At 33.9% G+C, this 12,427-nt stretch overlaps 1 protein-coding gene across 1 annotated transcript in view; it reads left to right on the top strand.

Moving 5' to 3' along the window:
* Positions 1-9,253, top strand: part of RpS3A (ribosomal protein S3A) — a 35,215-nt gene extending 25,962 nt beyond the window's left edge. Inside the window, exons 4-6 of the mRNA XM_089099354.1 lie at positions 1,587-1,790; positions 5,431-5,592; positions 9,022-9,253. Of these exons, the coding sequence (XP_088955480.1) occupies positions 1,587-1,790; positions 5,431-5,592; positions 9,022-9,177 (522 nt within the window). The 3' untranslated portion in view covers positions 9,178-9,253. The remainder of the gene's footprint in view (positions 1-1,586; positions 1,791-5,430; positions 5,593-9,021) is intronic.
* The last annotated feature ends 3,174 nt before the right edge of the window (positions 9,254-12,427 follow it).

Raw genomic sequence — 12,427 nt, 5'->3', positions numbered from 1 at the left:
CTATAGGGGCAAGTTGAATAGACACAATACCCATAGAATTTAAAAAGGCACCACCCACATTGTCTTTATATTTGACCAACTTTTTGCACTTTATTTTCATGGTGGATCTGGTCTCTCCCTTTAAAGGAGATTGCGTCATTGTTTCTAGGTTACTTTCAAAACCTACGTTTTGTCCCCTGTTTTTGCCCCATCAAGATTTCTGAGCTCATTTCTGGGTCTATTAAACAGTTCTTGTAATGCTTCAAGTTTGTAGTGTTTCTGATTGTCTATCAAATTTGAAAAAAATTCTATGAACACTTAACGCACGTTCAAAGCGTTAGCTAAAATTGACTTAACCACTCCAAGCGCAGTAAATTGCAAACTTCTGCGGTTCGTTTTTTTTTATGTAGAAGACTGGTTGGACTGGTGGTGCTCCTAGAGTGACTTGTGACCACCTTTTAACGTTAAACTAGATAAAAATGTCTGACCAGGTCAGTCCAAAGCTTTTTTTAGGATTTCGCAAAACTTAAAGGCAGATTTAAACAGTTAATAATTAGTCCGAGAACATACACGCCCGCATTCAGCAGGTTGACATGTTGTATTGAGGAAAGATATCTCAGTGCTTGTTTCAAAACATTTCAAGGACACACCAAGCCATCACTTCCGTGTAAACGGGGAATTATATCTATCCCTAAGCAGTGGTGCCACCTGTCTTAAAACATTTGAATCGTACATTGTATTATGTGCAATAATGACGACATGCTGTTTAGCTGCATTCTGTTATTTTTGTGGATTCCTCTTAACAAAATTTTTAGATAAAACTTCTTTTGCTAAAACAGTAATCACCTTATTTTTGCTCTTTATATTGTGAAAATGTTAGATATATCCATTAGTTTGGAATTCGACACTAAGTGTACTTTTAGGTCTTCTGTACGGCCGAGATAGGAAAATTTCGAGGTAATTACTGCCTAACCTGCCTGTAGGAAATTACGAGTCTAACCTGCGAGTGAGGTATGCTACACTAACACCGCTGAAATGTTCTTACGTTCGGCAAATTTTGGCGAGGCTATAAAGAGCAGTTCCATTACCATGTCCTTTACCCACTTTGGGAATGGCTCACTGAAACGGAGAGAATAAAAGTTACGTCCGCGTTAAGCCGGTATTTGAAGTTTTACTTGTATATTGCTGTTTGACAAAAATGCATCTGTTTAAATAAATATCAAATTCTTGATCTGTTTGAATAAAATCAAATTCCCGATCCTGTCTATATTGATGACAGCATCGCTTCTTGTGTTCAGTGTATCTAGTTTTAAACGCCCTGTAAATTTTGTCTATTCCAAGCGCCAGTACCCTTATCTGTTGATTTTTAAAATTGTTTTACAGTACTTTAGGAAAATTGATATCTCAATCGCCTGAAGATTAAGATATGAACAACCTCTTGGGTCACAAGAAAGCTGCACAAAGTTCAAAAGCTCTTGACCTGTAAAATCTCTTATAAAAAAATTTCAACTAATTAAGCTTGTGAATTTCATTAGCTTTTAATTAGCTTGTGAATTTTGGTACAGAAAAGTCAATTTTATTTTCATTGTGACTAATTTTTGTTTTAGGGTCGTTATCTTCTTACTAACTTCCATGGCATGGACTTCACCACCGACAAGCTTCGATCTCTTGTCAAAAAATGGCAGACATTGATTGAATGCAGTGTTGATGTCAAAACAACAGATAGCTACTTACTGAGAGTATTCTGCATTGGTTTCACACAAAAAGACCAGAGGTCACAAAGGAAGACCTGCTATGCTCAACATACTCAGGTTGGTTTAAAACCAGTGGCGGTCCTGGTCTCTCTTGTGTCCGGGGCGAAATCCTGCTTAGGACCCCCCCCCCCCGTCTCTCACAGAATTTTCAGGCCAAATTTTAACAAAATTTTTATTTATTAACAAGATGATTTTCAGCTAATTAATTAATTAATAGTTTGTTTTTAATTATTTCTGAAGTTATTATTTAATCGTTATTGATTATTTTAATTATTATTTCTAATTTATTTTATTAATTAATTAATTGTTTATTATTTGTTTTCATTTATCAACTGCGCTCTCTTCTTTATTTTAATAAAATTTTTAAAATTACAAAATGATTATAACAGTTAGATTGTTTATTTAACATTTTGCGCCCCATAAAATTTTACGCCCTATGCCCATTGTGCGGCCACTGTTTTGTTGCTTTTCATTTAGGTTAGGTTTTCTTTCTTCTTCTTTTTTTTTCTCTCTCTCTCTCTTTCTCCCCCCAAAAATTTAAGGTTTAAATGTTGTCTTTCTTACCTGCGATTTGGCGATAAGTCTACAGCTTCAATTGTTACGGGAAACACTGGATACGCAAATTATTGAGTTCATTATTTTCAAATCCATCCATTCACCAAACCAGAAACATTGGTTATTTTTTTAGAAAATGATGTAAACATCTTTAAGAAATAGGAAAATTTCCGTTTTTGTATTTTTCTGGTATATTTTTATATCTAAAATATTGCAAAGTAAATATTGGGAATTGTAATGTATTAGGTGGATAAATTTGAATCTCAGTGAAACCCGTCTTCTGTTGAAGCATTAAAACGGCATGACTTGAGATGAACACCATACTTGCACCAACTTGCATATGGAACAACCTCTAAGTCTGGCTTTTTCTTTTCTTTTTTTAGAAAGAAAGAGATATATATATTAAACCAAAAAGAAAAAAACATCCGTATCAAAATCCACCCTTAGAAGTAAAAACCTTGTCCGAGGGGGTAGACTTGGGGAACAGGGGGCAAAAGCATCTTATGTCTTGTTATTTAAGCCTCCTCTAAATCTAGTTAGCATTTCTTGACAAGATTTTGTACTCTAGGCGTATGGTCTTTTTAAGGTTTTTTATATTATGTGTGATTTATATTGCAATATAATGATCGTCTTTGCTTTAAATCCTATTTTGTTAATTGGCTGTTCGAGGGTAGCAAGCGCAGAATAATTCAGGATTTAAGGATTTCGTTGGAAGGTTGGACCTTTAACTTTTGCCTCGGCTTGTCTTTTGTCATTATGAAAGACATGTCGCCTATCCTTTGTTTCTTTTAATTGTTCAGGTGGTGGGACAAAAACTTTTTTTCTTCCAACGATTTATCTAGTCCAGGTTTTTGATTTTCAAAGGTATGGAAGGCATTGACGACCACCTTTGTTTCTTTTAATTGCTCAGGTGGTGAGACAAAAACTTTTTCTTTTGCTCTGGCTTGTCTTTTGTCATTATGAAAGACATATCGTCGAACTTTTATTTCTTTTAATTTTTCAGGTGGTGGGACAAACACTTCTTTTTCTTCCTACGATTTATCTAGTCCATATTTTGATTTTCAAAGGTATGGTAGGCCTTGATGACCTTATCCATGTCAAAATCCAAAACCCAATCATTATCGCTATCATTTTCAATTTGTTTGGTTTGTTTTACCTAAGCTTATCTTTCGTCATTATGAAATACATATCGCCGAACCTTTGTTTTTTGTTTTTTTTTACAAAGGTATGGTAGGCGTTGATGACCTTATCCATGTCCAAATCCCAAACCCAATCATCGCCGCTATCATTTTCAATTTTGACACGTTTTGATTCTCGCTGTCCAGGTGATTTTTATTGATTTGCTCACATTTTTATTGATTTGCGTCATTATGAAATTTTCATTTTTGACAAGCCGACGCTGTTCTTCTAACTGCGTGTGTATTTGCTCTTCATTTATTTTTGACACGCCGCCGCTTTTCTCCTAACCGTGTGTGTCTTCGCTTTTCATTTTGACTCGTTCACTTGCTCGGTGGCTTATGTCTTCTAACCGCGTGTATCTTTGCTGTTCATTTTCATTTTTAACATGTTCTAATTGTCGTTTTCGCATATCTTCTAACCACGCGTGTCTTTGCTGTTCATTTTCGACACGTTTTTTGGTTTTGATTACTTCAGATACTTCAGCGATGGCCTTTTCTTTAGCTGCCCGTCTTGGTGTTGTCGCAACTGATGGTCCAGGTTGTCGATTTTCACATCTTATCTCGTTTGATAGTTCAGGTATTGGTTCCACAGAATCATCATTTATAGTAACTGCAACTGCAAATTCGTTTTTTGGGTCTTCCTTTAGATATTGTACTGGATAAATAACTGATTGTGTTAGATAAATATAACTGACTACATTTGGAAACATACGTGGCTTATATAAGAGGAATTACGTCATAACATGTCTTGATGTCATGACTTACATGACGCCATTGTATTTTTTTTTACGGGCATAACGTCATTGTAATCTTTCTACATAAAGTCATTTGCAAAAACCAAACTCAAGGCTCTTAACGATTTTTCTCAAACTTCTAACCTTTCTAGATCGTTTTTTTTTTTGCGAAGGGCAAAAGTAAGGACAATCCTGCCCTTACAATGTATATATTTGTATAAATCTTTAACCAATTTTGTGTTGTTACCTTTGTACATTGCCTTATCAAAGGGCTTAGGAAAGTAGGCTAATGCTCAAAATAGGCTAATGATTTGAAAAGTAGGCTAATACTCAGCTTTCGTAATAATTTAAGTGCTTGAAAAATTAGGATGATGCCTGCCTGTATTTATAGGATCATCAGAGAATACTCTTCAAATGTCTTTTAATTTGTACCACTTCATTTACTTAGAAGTGGGTATTCTTTCTAGCTTCAAGAGTTTAATACTAATTAAGTTAGTTCAACCTTATTTATACTAATGATGTTACAAACTAATTAAAATTAGATAATACTAATCAAGTTTATTTGGTCTATTTTCTGTTTTAACCATTGTGTACTGTCTAATTAGAGAATATAAGATAATGTTTAAAATAATATTACTCAGCTTTCTTAAGATAAGTTCAGATTTATTCATAAATAATTAATCAAACAATGAATAAATTCTTCTTTTCTCCCAAAGGCTCCTAGGCCAGTAAAAGAGGGGGAATACATACGTATCAATTAAACACTAAATTCATGGAAGAAAAAAAGTTAAACTCATTAAATATAATTAAATTGATTTAAAAAACTCCAATCAAGGCTACACAAAAAATAAGTCTTTTGAAGGTTTCAAACATGCTGAATTCTCGAGTTGAATCAGCAAGGGTATTCCATGTATAATGACTCGCAACGAGAGGATTAAAATCAGATTTATGTGATTTTCTTGAGTGTTTTAAGTTATTGTTATTCGAAATTAAGGCTGCTCGCATTTATAGAATCAGCAGATAACACTCTTCTTATGTCTAAGGATTTGTACCAATTCGTGTAGAAGTGGATATTTGTTCTGTTTTCAAAATTAAATAATGCTTTATTGCTTTAACTCAAGCTAATTTATACTAATGAAGTTAATACTAATTAAAATTAAGTAGTACTAATTAATTTAATATGAAAACTGGTGTTTAACCGATTCTTATACAACTTTCTTGTAATTTTAGGTTCGTGCTATTCGCAAGAAGATGACGGAAATTATTACTAAGGAAATCTCTTCTGGGGATTTGAAGGAGGCTGTGAGCAAATTGATTCCTGATTCAATCGCCAAAGATATTGAAAAGTCCTGCCACAGTATCTACCCCATCCATGAAGTTTATATTAGAAAGGCGAGTTCTCTTCTCTTTTTCTCTATCTTATTCACACCCATGTTTATTTGTGTTCTTCTATTAGTCATGTATGGGATGTCCAACTGGCCACTTGACGTTTCATCAGTATAAATTTGTTGTATATGAAACAATTGCTAATATCTGAAAATTATCTGTATAATAAGTAGTCTGGTTGTGAATTTGAGGTTGTGAAATCCAGTTTGTGAATTTGAAGCATTCAGTCCTAGTTCAAACTTACTAGTACCGACACCTGATAAAAAAAAAACGCGAAAGTGTTCTAACTCCGAACTCGATGAATCGATATTAGACAGCATTAAAAGTGTAGCTAAATATATGGGGGGGGGGGTCTCTTGAGCTTGCTATGAAGGACCCCCTGAAAAATGAGGAAATAGTCTAAAAATTCGTTATCTCTTATTTTAGGGATCCTATAGTGTTGGGCTTTTATAAAACACAGAATCTTATCTCTGAGGAGCTTTGATCAAGATTATATATCCCATTTGGATTACCATGAAATTTTTACCAAGTTCGGGGTCTTATCAAGATGTATATGAAATTTTCAGTTTTGGTTGAAATTTCAAATTCAGGCATATTAAGCGTGACTTGGAATAAGACTAAAAAAAGGTCCAATTGTAATTAGATATAAATCGAATGGTGGAGTGTCGGAACCCTACCTATAAAAGTGGGGTGTCTGGAATCTGTTATGAATGTATTTACCGGAAGGGGTTATTGGATCTTTGTTAATTTGTTAGGAACTAAGAGTAAATGTCAGAGTTATACCTTTTGCAAGCACTCTGTGAAACAAGGGGACAGCTACAAAAGTACAAAAGTTTCACATCAGAGGAAACAAACTCTTAATGGTTGAATTTTCGATTCATAACGAAAACGGTTAAATGAAAGGAAAAAGAAAATTACTTTAAAAGATGTCACATGTCAACATTGACACAACGTTGAACGCAACAGCAGGCACAATCCATTCAATACTTTCGAGCAAGCATGGTCCTTTTTGGATTTAATTAAAACTATGTTGTGAAATGCTACGTCGTTGGGTTGCTCGCCTAGCAACAAAAAGACGCATTTAAACGAAAAAAATGAGTGATTGCAGTTTTGTGTGCAATAAGGAAACAACTAAAGGAGGGCAAGCACTGTTTGAAGACTGAATTAGTGATGATAAGGAAATGGATAAGTGAAACAAAAAATTGAAAAATAAGGAATGCGTCAACATTATAGCATACAACACTTAAGAACGGGTCTCCCTTTTTGGGTTTAAATGTGTACAATTCAGTTTATCATTTTGGGTTATTTATTCCATTTTTAGTTTGAATTATCTAGTTTCAATTTATTATTACTTTTTTTTTTGTTCTATTTTCAGAAGAAAAGGAGAAGCCTGGCACAATTCAAAATGAATAAAAAATAATATCATTCACTTGATGACTTCATTGTAAATTGCACTCTTGGAATAATAGTTCTAAAAATCGTTTCATCTAAAAAATCATCTTGAATAAAACCAAATCTTGGTTCTTCCCTTCATTTTTTGCACCACTCAAGGGGACTTGATAAACAATATAAGGAGAACCCCTTCACTCATTTCCCTAAAATTGACACAAGGGGTATGTATGACATGACTATTATTACTTTTTATTTAAATTATTTAGTAGGTATAATAGACTTAGAAATCTTAGTGTTTAAGGAGAAAGCAACATAAACACCAAAGTATAATCACCTACGGAACAAGTACTGACAAAACCTATCCTCTCCACACAAAAAAGTGGCCCTTTGTCCGCGTCTCCAGAGACGATTCCATACCTATGCGAACCTGGCAATTAAATACCGTAGTTACACAATTCAATACAACTTAGGAGAAAATTGGCTCGGAGCGATTAAGTAGTACAGCATTTTGCGTCTAGAGGCGCTGAGGTACGCGGGGTCACTTTTAGAGAGTTTTGTCAGTACTTGACCGTAGGTGATTATACTTTGATAAACACTAGTGTTGTTGCTGCTCAAGAATCTTGAAGAAAATTGACTGAGCAAAACTGGTTGTAAATTATGAAAATGGGTTAACAACTTCTGAAAAAAAAAAAAACAAGAAGGCCGGTTGTGTACCGAATAAAAAAATTGAATGTTGGAATTTTTTGTTTTCTCGAGTTCCTTTATTTTCTTTGTATCTGTTACCGTGTTTGAAGTACCAAGGACATCAAAATGCCATCTTTTTTGCCCCCATGATCCATCTTAGGTCTTATCATTTCATAAAACCCTGATTTTCTTATATTTTCCTTTTTGGTTGTTAAAAAAAAATTATTTTACAAACCCAAAATTGTCAGGGTAATACTGCATTTTCATTATTTTTGCCGTGTTGAATTATGGAAATAGATAAGTAAAAATAATTCGTTAGATTTCACAGCCCTTTTTGTCTCTGAAAATCCAAAAACGAATAGAATTTGATTTCAAAGACAATTATACCTTCAGAGGGTTGCTATACCTCCTCTTAAGCTGGTTGATGCCACATATTTTAGCTTCTTTTTTCACCAACGTTTCTTTTCTTCTTTAATCTGATTCCCGCTAATTACTAAAAACTGTATAATTGAATGTCATCAAAAATTGGGATCTCGATTATTCCTGATTTTTTAACGTGTATATGGTTGTGAAAGTTTCCACTTAACCAGTCCAAACAATTAGATTTCCTTTTAACTGTTCTTGTTACTTTAAAGTTTCAATTAAATGAATAGCTGATAAGTACTTCTGCTTATTTGTTAAGTATTTTAAATTTTTAACTGGATCCTTCTAGTCCCTTCAAATAAGCATGTCTTTGCCCTGCAAACTTTTTTCCCATTATCTTAAATTGAAATTAATAATGGCAGTGTGTATGGTCATGGCATGGTCACCTCAAACATATAGAATATCTACTTCATTAAACTGAGATTCTATTCGAGTTTCCGATTTGTCAATCGGAGGCATTTCAATCTGTCTAAATAGAGAACGAATAACCTAACCATAATCGGGGCTGCCTAAATTTCATCCATTCGGAAAGGTCGCAGATTGTGTTATCTACCTATTTTTTTAGGTTTTTGGGATTGTGGCTATGTCACTTCTTTTTAGGGGGGGGGGGAAACTTATGCTTCCCCTAGATATCAATGAAAAATGCCTTTTTCGTATTTTTCATTGGAAAATTGTCCTAAAGATAAATTTGCTGCCTTCCTAGGTTTTGAAAAATGTATTTCGTCCCCCTCCCCCAAAATTGACGCCATTAGACTCGAGAGCTAGATTTTTTTTTTTTTTTTTTTTTTTTTTTTTTTTTTTGCAGCCCTGGCAACAGAATAACCGCAATCTCTGCATTCTATGCTGTATGAAATAATTTAAGATTTATCTTCCGGCGTCGTAGCTTGATTTGTTTGTTTGTAGTCCTTAAAATGAATTGAAATTTGTATTTTACAGGTCAAGGTGTTGAAAAAACCCAAGTTCGATATGGGTAAGCTTCTAGATATGCATGGTGAAGGTATTGCTACAAAGAGGGTTACCACTGAAGACGGAACCGGTGTCGTCATCTCTCGCCCTGAAGGATATGAACCACCTATCCAAGAATCTGTTTAAGAAGTTCTTTTTCCTCCCTTGTTTTTGCTGAAAAACTTGGATGGTCCAAATAAAAAAAAAACTATCAATGTCTTGATTCGATGTGTTTTTGTTTTTTTTTTTGTTAGAGGGAAAGGAAACAAACTTCTTGTTTTATTTTTTTATCTGGAAGTTTTTTTAATTCTATTGAGACTTAGCATACAGGCGTTTTCTAGTATTTGAGAGGCTAGAAACACTAGAAAATGACAATTTAGAAGGAAGGACCTTTTATCCTCTTTTTGTGTACTGCTTGCCTCATTGCCTCAGCCATCCACACACTTTTTCTACATACTACTTACTCCGCCTTTTCAGTTCGTGCAATTTACATATTTTAGATGTGTTTTTTATAACACTTATTTCTAATGCCTGAACAAAACCTCAGTTTTAAATTTAGTTTACAGAAAGATAAAAAAAAATGTTAGATGCAGGGACGTACCCGTAAGGTCGTATACTCGCCTTCTTTTCTTGAATTACAAAGTTGATCTAAATCGAACCAAAGTTTAACCTAAAGAACAACATAATCTTATCGTTGTTACAAGAAGACAAGTCATTAGCTGAATGCTAAGACAAGTCACTTAATAAAAAAGAGAAGTCTGACATGTCGCACAATAGACACAATAGATTGTTGTCAAGTGGGTTTCTAGAAGAAACCCGCTTGACAACAATCGTTGGAAGATGTCTGTGTAAACGACTGTAGTGCTGCACTGTTTCATGTCAACTATCTTCTAGAAACCCGAAACAACAATCTAGAAACGCTTGACAACAATCGTTGGAAGATGTCTGTGTAAACGACTGCAGTGCTACACTGTTTCATGTCAACTATCTTCTAGAAACCCGAAACAACAATCTAGAAACCCGCTTGACAACAATCGTTGTAAGATGTCTGTTTAAACGACTGTAGTGCTACACTGTTTCATGTCAACTATCTTCTAGAAACCCGAAACAACAATCTAGAAACCCGCTTGACAACAATCGTTGGAAGATGTCTGTGTAAACGACTAGTGCTACACTGTTTCATGTAAACTATCTTCTAGAAACCCGAAACAACAATCTAGAAACCCGCTTGACAACAATCGTTGGAAGATGTCTGTGTAAACGACTGTAGTGCTATACTGTTTGATGTCAACTGTCTTACACGGTTTTAAATTATTAAATCATTTGACTTATTATTCACACTCAAGTACACAAAATTTGAATCATTCTTTGATAGTTTTCAAAATTATGTTATTTATCGTCACTTAGCATTCTAAGTAATTTTTTTTTAATTAAAACTGGGTTTATTTAAAAAAAAAAAAGATATACATCATCGATTCATTGAAGCAAGCTTGTACGGAATTATTTATAATAGACACAGTGCCGAAATGCGTTCCTTATTTCTGAGAAGAAATGAAGTATATTGGAAAAATAGCCAAAAAATTTACTCAGCTTGCCAGGGTTAAGTAGGGCATCGATTATATAATGAATGGTAAAATACGAACCTTTATTAACCAGAAAAAAGAACTAGATATATATATATATATATATAAACAAATTCAAATTGGGCTCTTGCATGAAACACCGAAGAAAAAAACTAGATTTGTAGTCACCCCTAAGGGTTGTCTTTCATCTTTACATAGATTGCGCTCTTTACTGAAAACACATTCCATTGTGTTAGAAATTTTGACATATGGCCTCGATTTAAACATTTTTCTGTGTACTTCGCACCCTCAAATAAAACCGTGTGTGGTAATCCCATGCTTGAGTTTTGTAATCGGGCATATTCAATTATTAAATGTTTATTTAATTTTCTGTATTACGGATTTGAATAGATTGGTCAATATATCCTTCTGAAAACAGGACTTACGATAAAAAAATATATACATATGAGTATAACACTGATTAGAATGTATTTGCTAAATAACATCGCGTTAAAAAAATCAATTGGTAGTGAAATAGCATGTGTTCTACGCTTCTAATGTTCTATAAAGGCACGAATATAATATATGAAAGGTCAACAATCAGGCTTGAAGATTAAATTTATTTTCTGTCATGGATGCCATCTACGATATCCTGAAAGATAGCCTTTGGGTTCTATTGCTTAGTTTTTATCTTGGGCATATTTCTGTGCCTTGTTATTTTGAATCTCGCTATTTACCTGAGCTAAGAATATTCATTTATTTTTTAATTTAATTCCTGCTCGTCTCTTCTTTATTTTACCAGAAATATTCATGGATACGTAAGTATAAATGTATAATGGAATAGTATTTAAGCATGTATTTTAGAGAGCATGAAACTACCAGATGAAAGCGGAAAAGCCAGTATTCATTTTCTTAGGATTACAATACCTAAAAAATACCATTTTCGTGGTATTTTTTAGATAAAAAGTGGTGAATTAAACCTATTTATCCTCGAGGGATCTAGGCGAATACCCCCCCCCCCCCCCCCAAAAAAAAAAAAAAGAAACCGTGGAAAATAAGGCTTTCCAAATTTGTGAATTTTATTTGAGTTTAAAATAAGGCTTTTCAAATTTGAGAATTTTATTTGAGTTTTTTTTTTATTTCCGTAGGGGGATGGAATTTTGGTACTTGTGTATAATGCGCCACTCACTCAAGTTTACTCTGTGTAAAATTCGAGAACACACCGATTTTTTTTTTTTAGTTTCTTCGTTACTTTAGAAATAAATTTGCGCTATAGATTTGCACATTAGGGGGGGGGGGTAAGCATAATGGGTATGCATGCAAAATGTCTTTGGTACAATTATTGTGCATATTAGATAGATAGACAAATAAGTGTATTTTAAAGCCAAATATACGGACATGAACACAGCAAAATAACATAAATGAATATAGTTAATAGGGGGGAGGGGTTGTTTAACCCCCCAGAAAATGCCCTCCCCCGCTGAGGAAAATAAGGTTTCTAAATTTGAACCTTATTTGAGTTTTTTTAAAAAGCGCGAAGGAACGGGAAAAAGAGGAATTTACACACCAGAAGTGTCTTAAAACCTTAGAAAAAAAAACACAAATCCATTTTTGTTAAAAAGGCTTCCATACGATTTTCTGCAATTTTTGGCAGAAGCGGGGGTTCAAAAGAAAAATTGTTTTAAGTTTTTACCGACGAAAGCGTTGTCAAATTCTACGATTTTGTTTGCCTTATCTTCCAGGTATAAAACTACCACAAATCACCATTAACAAACAAATGAACCGAAAACTAATAGAAATTATAATAGATAGCCTAGTCAAGCTCAAAACGAGTA

Source organism: Artemia sp. Qi Xiang Cuo, chromosome 13 (assembly GCF_049724085.1).
Source record: "Artemia sp. Qi Xiang Cuo chromosome 13, ASM4972408v1, whole genome shotgun sequence".
Classification (NCBI taxonomy): domain Eukaryota; kingdom Metazoa; phylum Arthropoda; class Branchiopoda; order Anostraca; family Artemiidae; genus Artemia; species Artemia sp. Qi Xiang Cuo.
Note: the sequence above shows the minus strand (reverse complement) of the source record. Positions and strands in the feature narration are given on the sequence as shown.